The following is a 16,821-nucleotide window of genomic DNA, read 5'->3' on the forward strand; positions in this document are numbered from 1 at the left end:
TAAGAGTATAGAAGTGGCTGAATTTATGCAAATGTGAAAACCTGGAGATTCTGATAAGAGGAGCAGGTGTATTTCAGCAACTCTTACTACAACAACAACAGTCTGAAGCCAATTGACTCATTTCCACCATCATCACCAGAAAGCCAAGAACAACTACTTACACCCACGTAGATGAATTATAAGGAGGCTCAAAAACTGATAGAGCCAGAGATGAAGCAGCATTCCCAATTGTGAGATTCTGAAGTGGCATTCAATGGACTCATCACCATCATTATCATTACCAGCCAGGAACAAGTAATTACACTCGTAATTGAAGGATGTAAGATCTTGGAGCAATACAGTACAAAATGTGTCAGTTATTACTGACATTATTCATCCTGCAACCTATCCCCTGAAGAAGACTCTCTTGGAGTGGAAACGTGTCAGATTATATTTACAATTTGAGACCATATCATGATAATGTTTGAATGTTCTTGAATGTATTTAAGCTGTGGAACAGATCTGTAAACAATTTTTTTAATCTTTTGTACAAATAAAGTGATATGTTTTAAATGTTGTTTTGTTATTTTCGGTGCCTCTAAAGGCCCATCCAACTTTTTTTCTTTTATGGTTTATAAGTAATTACACCCCTTGAAGATGTATTATAGTTACATAGTAGGTAAGGTTGAATAAAGACAATAGTTCACCCAGTTCAACCTGTGTAGGTGTACGCGTGTCAGTGTCTATAATCATTTTTCCCATATCCCTGTATGTTGTGTTCTTTAACCGCTTCAGCCCCGGAAGATTTTACCCTCTTCTTGACCAGAGCACTTTTTACAATTTGGCACTGCATCCGCTTTAAGTGACAATTGCGCGGTCGTGCAAAGCTGTACCCAAACAAAATTTGCGTCCTTTTTTTTCCTACAAACAGAGCTTTCTTTTCATGGTATTTTATCACCTCTGCGTTTTTATTTTTTGCGCTATAAACAAAAGAACAGCGGCAATTTTGAAAAAAAAAAAACACAACATCTTTTACTTTTTGCTATAATAAATATCCCACATATTTTTTTTCAAAAAAACATATTTTGTCCTCAGTTTAGGCCGATATTTATTCTTCTACATATTTTTGGTAAAAAAAAAAACACAATAAGCGTGTATTGATTGGGTTGCGCAAAAGTTATAGCGTCTACAAAATAGGAGATAGATTTATGGCATTTTTATTATTATTTATTTTTCTACTAGTAATGGCGGCGATCTGTGATTTTTATCGGGACTGCAATATTGCGGCGGACAAATTGGACACTTTTGACACATTTTTGGGACCATTGACATTTATACAACGATTGGTGCTATAAAAATGCACTGATTACTGCAAAAATGTCACTGGCAGGGAAGGAGTTAACACTAGGGGGCGATCAAGGGGTTAAACGTGTTCCCTCTATGTGTTCTAACTGTAGGGGGATGGGACTTGCTAGGGTAGGAGAGAGATCGGTGTTCATACTTTGTATGAACAGACGATCAGTCTCTTCTCCCTCGGGGAACCAGGATTTGTGTGTTTATACACACAGATCTCGGTTCTCGCTGTGTCACAAGCGATAGCGGGAACCCGGTGGTCATCGCCCCCATCGGGCACTAGCATCGGTTTCGGGAGCGAGCAGCGGGCACGTGCGCGCCCCTAGTGGCCACAGGGCAAAGCGATGTAACATAACGTCGTTTCGCCCAGCCGCGCCATTCTGCCGCAATAAAACTGCGGCTGCTGGTCGGCAAGTGGTTAAAGCGGAGTTCCACACAAAAATGGAACTTCCGCTTTTCGGAACCCTCCCCCCCTCCGGTGTCACATTTGGCACCTTTCAGGGGGGAGGGGGGTGCAGATACCTGTCTAAGACAGGTATTTGCACCCACTTCCGGCATAGCCTCCCATGGGAGTCTATGCCTCTTCCCGTCCCTTCGCGCTGTCTCCTGGGAAACACACAGCTCCCAGGAGAGAGCGGGGACCACTTACGATGAGCAGCGCGACTCGCGCATGCGCAGAAGGGAACCGGGAAGTGAAGCCGCAACGCTTCACTTCCTGATTCCCTCACCTAGGATGGCGGCGGCAGCTGCCGAGAACCGAGTGGGTTCTCGGCGTCGCCTGCCGACATCGCTGGACCCTGGGACAGGTAAGTGGCCATGTATTAAAAGTCAGCAGCTGCAGTATTTGTAGCTGCTGGCTTTTAATATTTTTTTTTTTTGGCGGTGTGGGTGGACCCCCCCTTTAAGGTGCACGTCCAAGAGTCTTTTGAAAATATCAATACTCCCCGCTGACACCACCAATTGTGGAAGAAAAATCTACATCCTTATCACCCTGACAGTGAAAAAAACTCCTGTGCAGCCTAAAGTGGAGGGCCACACTGTAAAAAAAAAAATTCACCAAAAATCCTAAAAGAAATTAAAAAAAAATTTGAAAAAAAAAAAAAAATGTAAACTTACCTAAACCCTTGTTGCTAGGCAGTCTTCCTAATCTGCCTCTTCCTATTCCGCGGCGTGTTCTGCTCCTCGGTGAGCGGCCCTGTTGTCTTCTGGGAACAGTGTGTGTTTATGCTTGAACTATTTACATTCATATGTTGTTTATGATATTATTTTCACCATTTCTGTGTGGTTCAGACAACCGTTTTCATTCATGATTTTCACCATTTGTTTGGTATTAGATTAGCGCACTTAGCTTTTTAATATTGCTTTATTAGTCTTGTGTTCGGACTTATTATTTGTGCAATCACTTTCACCTTGAGAGGTAGAGGGATCAGCGCAGGATTTCCCATTTATTTTAGAAATTTGTAAATCGCTATCACATCCCCTCTCCAGCGTCTCTTCTCCAGCGAGAATAATTTTAGTGCTTGTAGTTGTTCCTCGTAGTTGAGGTCCTCCAGTCCCCTTATTAGTTTTGTTGCCCTTCTTCAGACTCTCTCCAGCTCCAGCACATCCCTTCTGAGGACTGGTGACCAGAACTGGACGGAATATTCCAGATGTGGCCTAACCAGAGTTTTCCAAAGTGGCAGGATTATCGTTTTATCCCTGGAGTATATCCCCTTTTTAATGCATGCTAATATTCTGCCGGCTTTGGTAGCTGCAGCTTGACATTGCATGCCATTGCTCAGTCTGACTTCTACTAGAACATCCAGATCTTTCTCCATTCTCCAGCGGTTCTCCCCCTAGTGAGTAGTTTGTGTTTATGTTTTTAGTCCCCAAGTGCACTACCTCACACTGAAGCGCTTTTCAGGCGTTTTACCGCTAAAAATAGCACCTGTAAAGCGCCTGAAAAGCAACTCTCAAGCCACCCAAGGGTGAAAGCCCGAGTACTTTCACACTGGAGCGGTGCGCTTGCAGGACAGGAAAAAAAGTCCTGCAAGCAGCGTCTTTGGAACAGTGCCCCTGCCATTGAAATCAATGGGCAGCACTGCCGAAGTGCCTTTTAACCCTTTATGCGGCCGCTAGGGAGCGTTAAATGCGCCCTGCTAGCAGCCCGAAAAGCGCCGCTATAACAGCGGTAAAGCGCCACTAAAACTAGTGGCGCTTTACCGCTAACAGTGTTGTCTAAACCTCATTTGCCATGTAGTTGCCCACCCTAATATTTTATTCAGGTCTTTCTGAAAAAATGGCTACATCCTGATGTGAAGTTATTGCCCTGCTTATTTTTTGTGCCATCTGCAAAATCTGAGATTGAGCTATTTATCCCATCCCATATCAGGTGTCTCCAAACTACGGCCCTTCAGTTGTTCAGGAACTACAATTCCCATCATGCTTAGTCATGTCTGTGAATGTCAGTTTTACAATGCCTCATGGGACGTGTAGTTTCCGCAACAGCCGGAGGGCCGTAGTTTTGAGATCCCTGCTCTATATCATTTATGAATAAATTAAACAGAATTGGTCCCAAGACAGAGCCTTGGGTTACCCCACTTACCACTCCAGACCAGTCTGAGTACACGTTATTTATCACCACTCTTTGGACCCGCCCCTGTAACCAGTTTTCTATCCAAGAACAAACCTTATGGTTCATGCCAACAGACCTCAGCTTGTAGATTAAGCGTTTATGGGGAACTGTATCGAATGCTTTTGCAAAATCCAGATAGACCACATCCAGGGCCGTCTTAATAGCATCATGGGCCCCTGGGCAAAGTAATGCACTGGGCCCCTACCAGCCTGCCCCAATTTACGCACCTACTCTCAAGAATTAAAGTATAAATAGTTGATAGAATTAAACATATATTTATTAGTACTTCCAATAAAATCAATTTTAAACAAATCAAAGACTAATCAACACAAGGGGGATACAGGGGTGGAGGCAGAAGGGCACAGTACAGGGTGGTCAGGAGGTCACAATACTGGGATCAGGAGGGCACAGTAAAGGTTTCAGGATGCTGCTTAGGACACGGCCATCATGGGACAGCTTAGTAAAAAGCGTGACCGGCCCAGTAAGTCAGTTGACAGTTCACAAGTATGATGTAATGGAAGACAATCATAGGGCCCCCATGCACCTGGGGACCCCTTGCAGGGCTCAAGGGTGCCCATGCATTAAGACAGCCCTGCCCCTATATAGATGGTAGCTCACTTCCTCGCAGAATGTTAACAGATTGGTCTGACAGGAATTACCCTTCGTAAACCCGTGCTGATTACAACTAATGATACTGTTTTCTTCAGTAAATTCTTGGATATAGTCCCTTATCACCCCCTCCAATAATTTATCTACTATTGATGTTAGGCTGTCTGGCCTATAGTTTACAGGAATATGTCTATGCCCTTTTTTGAATATTGGTACCACATTGGCTTTTCTCCAATCAGCTGGTACAATTTCTGTCAGTTTGCTGTCCGCAAAGATTAGGAACAATGGTCTGGCTGTCACCTGACTGAGTTCTTTGAGGACTCTCGGGTGTAAGCCATCTGGTCGTGGTGATTTATTTATGTTAAGCTTATCTGGTCTCTGTTAACCACAAGGGTGCGCCCTGTGATGTGTTACTAACAATACTGTCATGGTCAGTATACCCTTGGTAAAAACATAGGAGAAAAAAGCATTTAGTACAGTTGTCTTCTCTGTGTCATCACTAACCCTCCTCCCATCATCATCTTTAATGTGGGCAATGTGCTCTGATCTTACTTTTTTACTTAATATATTTAAAAAGTTTCTTGGGATTGTTTTTAATCTCCTCTGCTATGTGTCCCTCGTAGTCCTTTTTAGGTACCCTGATTTTGTTCTTACACTTCTTATTGCATTCCTTGCAGACACTATTATTTGTTATTTGAAATCTGCCAGTTATCTCCATATGACATTGGATGTTAGCAAAAAAGGGGTCTATACTGTTCATCAAATCAGTTGAATTTTTCTGTATTGTTGCTCTGAAAAAGCACATTCTAATTTGATTAAACCTGCCTAGTCTCTCCATCTTGAATTGCAGCCTATTAAAAATGCTTACATGATGACATGGTGGGTTGCTTGTCAGTGAAACATTTCTGGCTCTTGACTGTAAAATAATAAACGTTTTTTTTTGTATTACAATAAAATTTGCCTTATAACTTTCTCTAACATAGTGGCCAATTAGAAAAGCATGCATAATGTACAGTGAGACTATGCAATATCATGTTGAAATACTGCCCTGCGGCCCAGTCTCCGAAGGGAGGGGATCATGCTCTGCTTCAGTATGTCACAGTACATATGAACTGTAGCTCCCCAGTGCCGGCAGCAATCATGAAGCCCCAGACCATGACACTCCCACCACCATGAAAAACACACAATCATTTCCAGCGCTAAGGGGTCTTCTAAAGTGAAGGGCAACAGGGACATTGGTATTCCAAGACTGGGTGGATGCTGCCTTCTTCAGATGAGGTAATCCAATCAAAATTACAAAAAAGACAAAATGGAAGGCGCTAAGTTGGTACTCACAAAACACAACTCTCAATTGAGCCATAGAAAACACACAGTGTATGGACATGTGCAGGACCATAACAGGGTAAAACTGATGCATTTCGGGGAGCACCCCCTTCCTCAGAGCTATGCTAAGCTCTGAGGAAGGGGGTGCGCCCCCGAAATGTGTCAGATTTACCCTGTTATGGTCCTGCACATGTCCATACACTGTGTGATTTCTATGGCTCAATTAAAAGTTGTGTTTTGTGAGTACCCACTTTTTATGGATTTCTATTATTTATTAAATTGTCATTGGAAATGCACTAGGTGTGCGCGCCTTCTATTTTGTCTTTTTTGTACTCCCACCACCATGCTTGACTGTAGGCAAGACACACTTGTCTTTGTATTCCTCACCTGGTTGCCGCCACACACACTGGACACCATCTGAACCAAATAAGTTTATCTTGGTCTTATCAGACCACAGGACAAGGTTCCAGTAATTCATGTCCTTAGTCTGCTTGTCTTCAGCAAACTGTTTGCGGGCTTTCTTGTGCATCATCTTTAGAAGAGGCTTTGGACATTTTCACTTAGGGGTGTACTCACTTTTGTTGCCAGCGGTTTGGACATGTGTTGAGTTGTTTTGAGGGGACAGCAAATTTACACTGTTATACAAGCTGTACACTCACTACTTTACATTGTAGAAAAGTGTCATTTCTTCAGTGTTGTCACATGAAAAGATAGAAGAAAATATTTACAAAAATGTGAGGGGTATACTCACTTTTGTGACATACTGTATATGCCATAGATTGTAGAAACTATAACTTTCACGCAAACCAATCAATATACACTTATTGGGTTTTTATTAATCAAAAACATGTAGCAGAATACATTTTGGCCAAAATTTATGAAAAAAATTGATTTTTTAAATTGTTTTATTGGATATGTTTTATAGCAGAAAGTAAAAAATATAGTTTTTTTTTTTCATTTTTGTTTATATCACAAAAATAAAAAAAAAACTCAGTGGTGATCAAATACTACCAAAAGAAAGCTCTATTTGTGTGATTTTTTTTTTTTTTAAATTCGGTTTGGGTACAGCGTTGCATGACTGCACAATTACAAGTTAAAAATAGCGCAGTGCTGAATAGAAAAACATAACCTGGTCATGAAAGGGTAAAATCTTCCAGAGTGGTTAAAACAATTACACTAACTTATTTTTTCAAGACACGATATGCCTGCTCAGTTGCTGATAAATTGTGGCCTGTCCATACAGGCTTCATAGCTGTTGTGCAAGACTGTTCAAAACATTTCTTCATCTTCAGTCTCCAATAAAATACACACATGTACTTGTTTTCCTTTAGAAATTGAGGGCTGTCCAAAAAAAGCCTAATATATGTTGTACAAATGTGTGAAATGTTTCCATCTTCAGATTCCAAAATAATTTCAGTTGCAATGTGCTTGCTCTCTCCCTCCCTGTCTAATAATGGTTTTAAAGGCGTGCTGCAAGTCACTACAATTTTTCTCTTTTCAATTTATTCCAGATGCAATGACTCAGAAATTGCAGCCTGTCCATACAGGCTTACTAGCTGTGGTGCAAAACTGTAACAATTTTTTGACTTTAGTCTCTAAAAAAAAAAAAAAAGATACAATTTTTTTCCCCAGATGCAATCTGCTTTCTCTTTCCCTCGGAAATTGCAGCCTATCCAATAAAGGCTTCAAAGGTGTGGTGCAAATCTATGCAATAATTACTTTTCCATTAAAAACTAAAAAGAACCCAATTTTTTATTTCCAGAAGCAATATGCATGCTCAAATCCCTAAAAAATTACGACCTGTCCATACATGCTTGAGTGCCTTGGTACAGAACTATAAAATTTTTCCATCTTCAGTCTCCAAAAAAAAGACACAAATTTTCTGTTTCTAGGCTCAATCTGCTTCTTCTAATCTAGAATAACAACAGATATGTTTGATATCCTAGTGCAGTGATGGCGAACCTTGGCACTGGAGATGTTTTGGAACTACATTTTCCATGATGCTCAACTACACTACAGAGTGCAAGAGCATCATCATGGGAAATGTAGTTCAAAAACATCTGGAGTGCCAAGGTTCGCTGTCCTAGTGCAATATTTCTGCTCATTTATCATGAAACATGATTCCATCTTCAGTTCATCTTCAGTCTCTACCAAATCTCTATTTCTGCTTTCTCTCTACCGCAAAAAAGTTGCTAATTTTAAACTTTAAACTAGATGTAAAACCTGTTCTTCAATTCCGCACAACTAGAGTTTAAAACTCTGTGACAAACATGTACAAATTTTCGGTCTTCAATTTAAGACAGTGTTATTTGTTATTTGAAATCTGCCAGTTATCTCCCTATGACATTGGATGTTAGCAAAAAAAGGGGTATATACTGTTCAGCAAATCAGTTGAATTTTTCTCAATTGTTGCTCTAAAAAAGCACATTCTAGTTGGATAAAACCTGCCTAGTCTCTCCATCTTGAATTGCAGCCTATTAAGAACACTTACATGGTGGCATGGTGGGTTGCTTGTCAGTGAAACATTTCTGGCTCTTGACTGTAAAATAATAAACTTTTTTAGTTTATTATTTTATTAGAAAAAAATTTACCTTATATCTTTCGCTAACATAGTGGCCAATTAGAAAAGCATGCATAATGTACAGTGAGGCTATGCAATATTTATGGCTGCTGTCATACTCAAATAGTTTTTTTCATTAAAAAAAATTGGCTTATCTCACCCATTGACATTGCAGCCCCCAGTCCTTATCAAACTGTTTACATATGCTCCAAACACTGTGCCATATGTATTGCTGTTGTCTCTGAAACATGGCACTGTCATTTTTTTTGTGTGTTTTGGTGCACTCTGAGTTGATATTTTGTTATATTTTGTACACAATGCAGTATGGTACTGAAAAGAAGATCGCAAGCTATGCTATGGGCCATTTCTCTAAAGCCGATAGCTGTGGTGCAAAAGTAACCTATCTCTCCCTCTTATATTGCTGCCCCCATACCTTATCAAACTGCTTACATACGCTCCAACCGCTGTGCCATATGTATGGCTGTTGTCTCTGAAACATGGCACTGTCATTTCATTTTTTTGGCATAACAATTGCCTCGTCTCTGGAGTGTGGGTTTGTAGTTTTGAGGTGTTTTGGTGTACTCTGGGTTGACATTTTGTTATATTTTGAACAAAATGTAGCTTGGCACTAAAAAGAAGATCACAAGTTATAATATATGACGTATCTTGAGACTATTTGGCAATTTCTATGAAGTTGATAGCTTTAGCTTTATTTTTTAAAATGTGTATTCTTTTTGATAGATGCTAGCTATTTTGCCTCTGCTATTTCCACAGCTCAATTATGGCCCATCACTGCGACACAAAAATATAAGTTGTCTTTGTTACCTAACAAAGACTTTTTATCAGTGGTGAATGATGGTATATTTTGGGGGGGGGAGCGTAAACAATCCACGGGTCGCCACCCCCACCCAGTCAGTCGGATCACAGGCAATGGTCACCAGCCCCGTACTTACCTCCTCCGGGCGGCAGGCAGCGGCTTCACCCTGCATCTCCTCCTCCTCAGGTTCAACTGCTTCCCCTGCGTCTCCTCCCTCCTGCTCCTCGGCAGCCAATAGGATCGCTTCTCCTCTGGGCCAATCGGGTGACGGGTCCCAGGACCCGCTTCCTGATTGGCCAGGTGGAGAATCAGGAAGACAATAGCGATTATTAATTCACTATTGTCACACAACTGGGTGGGCTCAGGGCGCAGTGCCAGATGTATGGATTAGGGGGGCGACGCCCCTGAGTTCCGTATGGACGGTCCGCCACTGCTTTTTGTGGAATGGAGATCAATCATTTTGGGTTGCTGCTGCTGTATGTGAGCCTAAGAATAATGAAAAAGTTAACTAAAACATTACACATCCAATATATGTGATGTCACAATACAGTATTGCTGATGCTATGCCTGCAGCAAATTGTAATGGTCTTGTCAGGACCCGGGTCTGGACCTGCAACCTCTGCTATGTCTGTCTTTTCTTGCTGAGCCACCTGGGATGCTGGACAGCTGCATGGACAATTCCTTGAATGATCTTCCCTTGTTTCTCTTGAACCCTCTGTTTCTCCCATGAATTTCCTAGGATGTGCCTTTGCACTTCATGTTTTCCAGATTATTGTGCTCTTTTCAGCCAATATCCTGCTCTTGTCACTCCTGCTGCCATCCATATCTTCACTACTACTTGTTACCAATCTGTCATGGTCATGATCAGGGGTCAGGCTCGAAGACCAGTTGCTGTCCAGCATCTCAGGTAGCTCATCAAGAAGTATCATCACCAAACACAGCAGAGGTCCCAGGTTCAAGTCTAGTCCCTGACATGATCTTTGGCTTGTTCCTTGACTATGCTTTTGCCTAATCCCAACCTGCGACCACTTGTTACCAACCTTTGGCTTGTTTACTGACTTCTGCTTGATCCCCACTTGCTATATCTGAGACTGGACCCTGGCTTGCCCAGCTCCTGGTGGGACGTTCCCGAGGACCGTGACCTTGTGCTAACATGCAGCAAAATCCATCCCCACCATCAGGAGTTCTGGTAAACACCGGTTAGTGATTAGACTCTGCACCTCGGGAGAGCCCGCGTCATCTGCCAAGGTGACCTGCTGCCGCACTTATCCAGCTGTCGATAGGAGCTTCTCTACTTCTATAGCTACTGGCCTCCTAGCCTGACCCCTGACCATGAGAGTTCTGTAAAATCGCATACAGCTTTAAGGCATCCCCCAAGCATGTTATTTAACCACTTGACCTCTGGAAGATTTACCCCCCTTCATGACCAGGCCATTTTTTTGCGATACGGCACTGCGTTACTTTAACTGACAATTGCACGGTTGTGCGACGCTGTACCCAAATAAAAATTATGTCCTTTTTTTTCCCCACATATAGAGCTTTTTTTGGTGGTATTTGATCACCTCTGCGTTTTATATTTTTTTGCGCTATAAACAAAAAAACTTGACAATTTTGAAAAAAAAAAAAAAAAAAAAAAAAAAACTATAGTTTTTACTTTTTGTTATAAAATACATCCTATAAAAAAAAATTAAAAATCAAATTTATATTTATAAATTTACACCAATATGTATTCTGCTACATATTTTTGGTAAAAAAAAATCCCAATAAGCGTATATTGATTGGTTTATGTAAACTTTATAGCGTCTACAAACTATGGGATAGATTTATGGAAGTTTTATTTATTTTATATTTTAATACTAGTAATGGTGGCGATCCGCGACTTATAGCAGGACTGCGATATTGCGGCAGACAGTCAGACACCTAACTGACGCTTTTGACACTTTGCCGGATCCAGTCACACCAATACAGTAATCAGTGCTAAAAATATGCACTGTCACTGTACTAAAGACACTGGCTGGGAAGGGGTTAAACATGTAGTATAAAATCCGTCATTTTTGCATCTGTCCACGAATGTCGGTTACGGACACGCAGTCCACATGTCTGTAACATACCTCTATGGACAGATGGGAAAATTGCAGAGTTTACAATCTGTTTGTAAATTCACTGACAGTTGGCAACCCTGCAGATCACCAGTGGAAAATAAAAGAAATAAAGGCCAATGGTACATGTGATCAGAAAATCGTACGAAAAATACCGCTTTCGAAGCAATCGTATGATAATCTGACCATTTTTTGTGATACGGCACTGTATCGCTTTAACTGACAATTGCGCGGTCATGCGACGCTGTACCCAAACAAAATTGATGCCCATTTCTTCCCACAAATTGAGCTTTCTTTTGGTGGTATGTGATCACCTATGCGGTTTTTATTTTTTGCGCTATAAACAAAAAAAGAGCGACAATTTTGAAAAAAAAAATAATTTTAACTTTTTGCTATAATAAATATACAAAAAAAAAAAAGAAAAAATTTCTTCATCAGTTTAGGTCAATATGTATTCTGCTACATATTTTTGGTAAAAAAAAAAAAATAGGGGATAGATTTATGGCATTTTTATAATTGTTTTTTTTTTTTCTTTACAAGTAATGGTGACGATCAGCAATGTTTAGCGGGACTGCGACATTGCGGCGGACAGATCAGACAGTTTTTTTTTTTTTTGTTTAAAAGCCAGTGGCGTGCAAAACACACCCAAAAGCTTACGCCCGGTGCCAAAAAAGTGCACACACATAAAGAGTGAAACACAAAAACGTGCAACGGGTGTTACCCTGTGCTCCACTAGGGAAGGACTTTACCCTAATCCCCCAGGGCGTTAGGCTCCAGACAGGGACTGAGGTACTTCACATGGGTCCATCTGGTCGAAACCAGATGGACCCCCGTTCTCTAGGTCTGCCAAAACAGACCCACCCAAGTAATAGGTGGGGCTCCCCCCGAAGGGAGACCCAATGTGAGAGGGCAAACCAAGCCAGAAGGCCTATGTCCACCCCCAACCCAAGACTTTCAGAGTAGGCCCGAGGACCCACACCCTACTTATCACAGTGTGACAAGCGTGACAACATCAACCAAAAAGTACAAAAAAAGTGACAAACGAGGAGAAAAAAAAAAGTAGGGAGAAGGAAGTGGGAAAGTGAAAAGTGACCATTGTGTAATACAACGGCCGGCCCTCCGGCCAGGAATAAAAATTTCCCCTGGTCCTAGCCAAAAGGCTCGGCCCTAGAGGCAGGTGCGAAAAACGTGTGTTATGGTGAAGTGACCATGGTGCCATAAATCAAGTGCCTGAACACTGTGACTGTACACTTCACTTCACTCCACTTCAGGGGCACATTCACCACTGGCTTTTCGTGCAACTCTGACCACCAACGTGGGACCATTGATATTTATACAGCGATCAGTGCTATAAAAATGCACTGATTACTGTGTAAATGTCACTGGTAGGGAAGGGGTTAACACTAGGGGGCGAGCAAAGGGTTATATGTGTTCCCTGGGTGGTTTTTATAACTGTGTGGGGGAGGGGACTGACAAGGAGTAGAGAGAGAGCGTTGTTACTGATCACTAGGAACAGACAATCTCTCTCTACTCCCCTGACAGAACAGGGATCTGTTTGTTTACATTGATAGATCCCCATTCTCCGAGCGATCGTGGGTGGCTGGCAGGCATCGCGGCCACCGGCCACGCGCATCGGCTCCGGCCACGCGCCGTGCACGCGCCCACTGCATCTATTGCATGAAGCGATGTACACCTATACTGATTCACGTAATAGAGCTGACCTGCCGCAGTATAATGATGATGGCTGCACGGCGATCACAGGTGCGATGTGTCCCTGGTACACGGTGCGACCCTGATCTCGGTAAAGAGCTGCGGCCGCGGCTCTTTACCCATGTGATCGGCTGCGTCCAATCACAGCTCATGTAAACAAGAAGCTGTGATTGGACGTTTATCGGCAATCCTCTCCCCACATTTACAGAGTGTGAGAAGGGGAGAGACAATCAGTGGCATCTCCCCACAGGGGAGACCTGTACAGATAATCAGGGCACTTATCATCAGTGCAGCCCCAACAGTGCCCAGCAGTGATGCCACTCTGTGCCCATCAGTGACACCAGTCAGTGCCCATCAGTGATGCCAATTTGTGCATGTCAATGCTGCCTATCCGTGCCACCTATCATTGCCCATATGTGCCGCCTATCAGTTCTGCATATTAGTGCCTCCTCATCAGCGCCACCCCATCAGCGTCACCCCATCAGTGCCCTTCAGTGCCGCCTCATTAGTGCCCATCAGAGCAGCCTCATCAGTTCCCTTCAGTGCCGTCTATCATTGCCACCCCATCAGTGCCGCCTATTAGTGCCACCCCATCAGTGCCCTTCAGTGCCGCCTCATTAGTGCCCATCAGCGCAGCCTCATCAGTGCCCTTCAGTGCCGCCTATCAGTGCCACCCCATCAGTGCCCTTTGGTGCCCATCAGTACCACCCCATCAGTTCCTGGCTCATTATTGCCCATCAGTGCAGCCTCATCAGTGCCCCTCAGCGAAAGAGAAAAATTACTTATTTACCAAATTTCTGACAGAAAGAAAGAAAAACTTTTTTTTTTTTCAAAATTTTCTTCTTTTTTTTTTTTCTTTTTTTGCAAAAAAAATAAATAAAATCCCAGTAGTGATTAAATACCAGCAAAAGAAAGCTCTATTTGTGAGAAGAAAATGATAAAAAATGAAAATGATAAAAAATCTCACATGGGTGGTGTGTTGCATGACCGCGTAATTGTAAGTTGAAAAATGGCCTGGGCAGGAAGGGGGTGAAAGTGCCCGGTACTGAAGGGGTTTACCACTTGCTGACCAGCCGCTGTCATTATACTGCGGGAAGGTGGCACAATCTAGATCTCTGCCGGCCACCCACGATCGTTCCCTGCAGTGACAGAATGGGGATCTCCCTGTGTAAAAACCGCAGAGGTGATCAAATACCACCAAAAGAAAGTTCTATTTGTGGGGAAAAAAAGGACGTCAATTTTATTTGGGTACAGTGTCGCACAACTGTGCAGTTATCAGTTAAAGCGACGCAGTGCCATAACGCAAAAAATGGCCTGGTCGGGAAGGGGGTAAATCCTTCCGGGGCTGAAGTGGTTAATCAGTACAGTTGTCGTTCGAAAATACAATACAATACAATGCATGACATCACTTCCAAATGTTTATTCTGTCGTAGAAGAAATTTCGGGAACTTTAGTAAATTTTAATTTTCGATATGAGACTAGCAAAACCAGACGATCATTCGTCTGATAATCTCATCGTGTGTAGCGAGCATATGCCCCCGTTCACACCGGTGAGACTTGTTGTGTGATTTGACAGGCCAAAACCACATGACAAGTCACACCCTATTGTGGGCAATGGAACTGTTCAAAACTGTGCAACGCCCTTTGCGGTGCCGCACCGATTTGAAAAAAGTAGTTCCTGCACTACTTTTGGCGATTTCAGGTGCGACTTGCATAGACATCTGTGCATGAAGTTGCACAGGTGTCCGCCAAGCCGCACCTGAAGTCGCAGTGATAGGCAGCTTTGAAATCGTGTGATTTCAAGTGAAGTCGCACGATTCCAAAGTCAGATTCGGTTTGAACCAGGGCTAAAAAAGAAAACAAATGCAGCCATCACATCTAGACAGGTGCGTGCAGTCAGGGGAACATAAAAAAAAAAATATCGCGCTGCGAGGGTCGTAGCTTGGTGACCTAAGGTCACAGAGACCCCAGGTCATAGGGGTAGGTAAAAAATTGGGGCTCCTACGACCTATGGTTGCAGAGATACGGGGCTCCTTGCGCAGCCTGTCAGAAGCTACATACAGAGCGGCCAGTTTAAATACAAGCTGACACACTCTGTTTGCAGCAGACTGAGAGGATGAGCTCACAGTGACTCTCCTCACTTCTTGTCAGAGGCACTGAGCTCAATGGACAGCTTGGAGTCTTGGACCAATAGTAAAGTATCATTAGCCCCAGTTGTCCAATAAAAATGCAGCAGTGGAGGCACGCCTCTCACTGCAGTGTCATAGAAAGAGGTATAAGATTTACCCACAATCCCATGTTTTTCTCACACAGTTAAAGTGTTTGTAAAGGATCGTTTTTTATTTTTTTTAAATAACAAACATATCATACTTACCTCCACTGTGCAGCTCGTTTTGCACAGAGTGGCCCCGAACATCTTCTTCTGGGGTCCCCCGGCGGCTCTTGCGGCTCCTCCCCACAACTGATAACCCCCTAGGCCAGTGATGGCGAACCTTGGCACCCCAGATGTTTTGGAACTACATTTCCCATGATGCTCATGCACTCTGCAGAGTAGCATCATGGGAAATGTAGTTCCAAAACATCTGGGGTGCCAAGGTTCGCCATCGCTGCCCTAGGTGAAGTGCTCTCCCGAGGGGTTACCTTGCGGGCGCGCTCCCGAGTCCAGCATTTGCGTCCATAGACATGAATGCTGGACTCGGCCCCACCTCTAGGCGCCCGTGTCATTGGATTTGATCGACAGCAGCGGGAGCCAATATCAACCTATCCAATCAAGAGCCAGGACCCCGTGGAGAGAGGGACGGCGCGTCCCCACCGAGGAGATGAAGGGGGTCAGGTAAGTAAAACAGAGGGGGCGGTGACTGCCAGGCGTTTTTTTACCTTAATGCATAGTCAGTGCCCATCAGTGCCACCTAACAGTGCCCACTAGTGATGCCCTTCAGTGCGGCCTATCAGTGCCCATCATTGCTGCCTTTTAGTGCCCATCAGTGCCACCTATCGGTTCCCACTAGTGATGCCCTTCGGTGCTCATCAGTGTGGCCTATCAGTGCCCATCATTGCTGCCTTTTAGTGCCACCTATCAGTGCCCACGAGTGATGCTCATCAGTGTGGCCTATCAGTGCCCATCATTGCTGCCTTTTAGTGCCACCTATCAGTGCCCACTAGTGATGTTCATCAGTGTGGCCTATCAGTGCCCATCATTGCTGCCTTTTAGTGCCCATCAGTGCCACCTATCGGTGCCCACTAGTGATGCCCTTCGGTGCTCATCAGTGTGGCCTATCAGTGCCCATCATTGCTGCCTTTTAGTGCCGCCTATCGGTGCCCACTAGTGATGTTCATCAGTGTGGCCTATCAGTGCCCATCATTGCTGCCTTTTAGTGCCCATCAGTGCCACCTATCGGTGCCCAATGCCCTTCGGTGCTCATCAGTGTGGCCTATCAGTGCCCATCATTGCTGCCTTTTAGTGCCACCTATCAGTGCCCACTAGTGATGCTCATCAGTGTGGCCTATCAGTGCCCATCATTGCTGCCTTTTAGTGCCACCTATCAGTGCCCATTAGTGATGCTCATCAGTGTGGCCTATCAATGCCCATCATTGCTGCCTTTTAGTGCCCATCAGTGCCACCTATCGGTGCCCACTAGTGATGCCCCTCAGTGCTCATCAGTGTGGCCTATCAGTGCTGTCCTCATCCATATCCCTGCCATTCCTGACCAGCCTAGGATAGAACCGGAAAACTCAATTTAATTCAAGTTTTTATATC

The 16,821-nt window shown here is 43.5% G+C and overlaps 1 protein-coding gene across 1 annotated transcript in view; it reads left to right on the plus strand.

Annotated features, from left to right (window-relative positions):
* The first annotated feature begins 4,393 nt into the window (after positions 1-4,393).
* NRDE2 (NRDE-2, necessary for RNA interference, domain containing) overlaps positions 4,394-16,821 on the plus strand; it is a 133,664-nt gene continuing 121,236 nt past the window's right edge. The window contains exon 1 of the mRNA XM_073608917.1: positions 4,394-4,450. Within this exon, the coding sequence (XP_073465018.1) occupies positions 4,394-4,450 (57 nt within the window). The remainder of the gene's footprint in view (positions 4,451-16,821) is intronic.

Source organism: Aquarana catesbeiana, linkage group LG13 (assembly GCF_042186555.1).
Source record: "Aquarana catesbeiana isolate 2022-GZ linkage group LG13, ASM4218655v1, whole genome shotgun sequence".
NCBI lineage: Eukaryota > Metazoa > Chordata > Amphibia > Anura > Ranidae > Aquarana > Aquarana catesbeiana.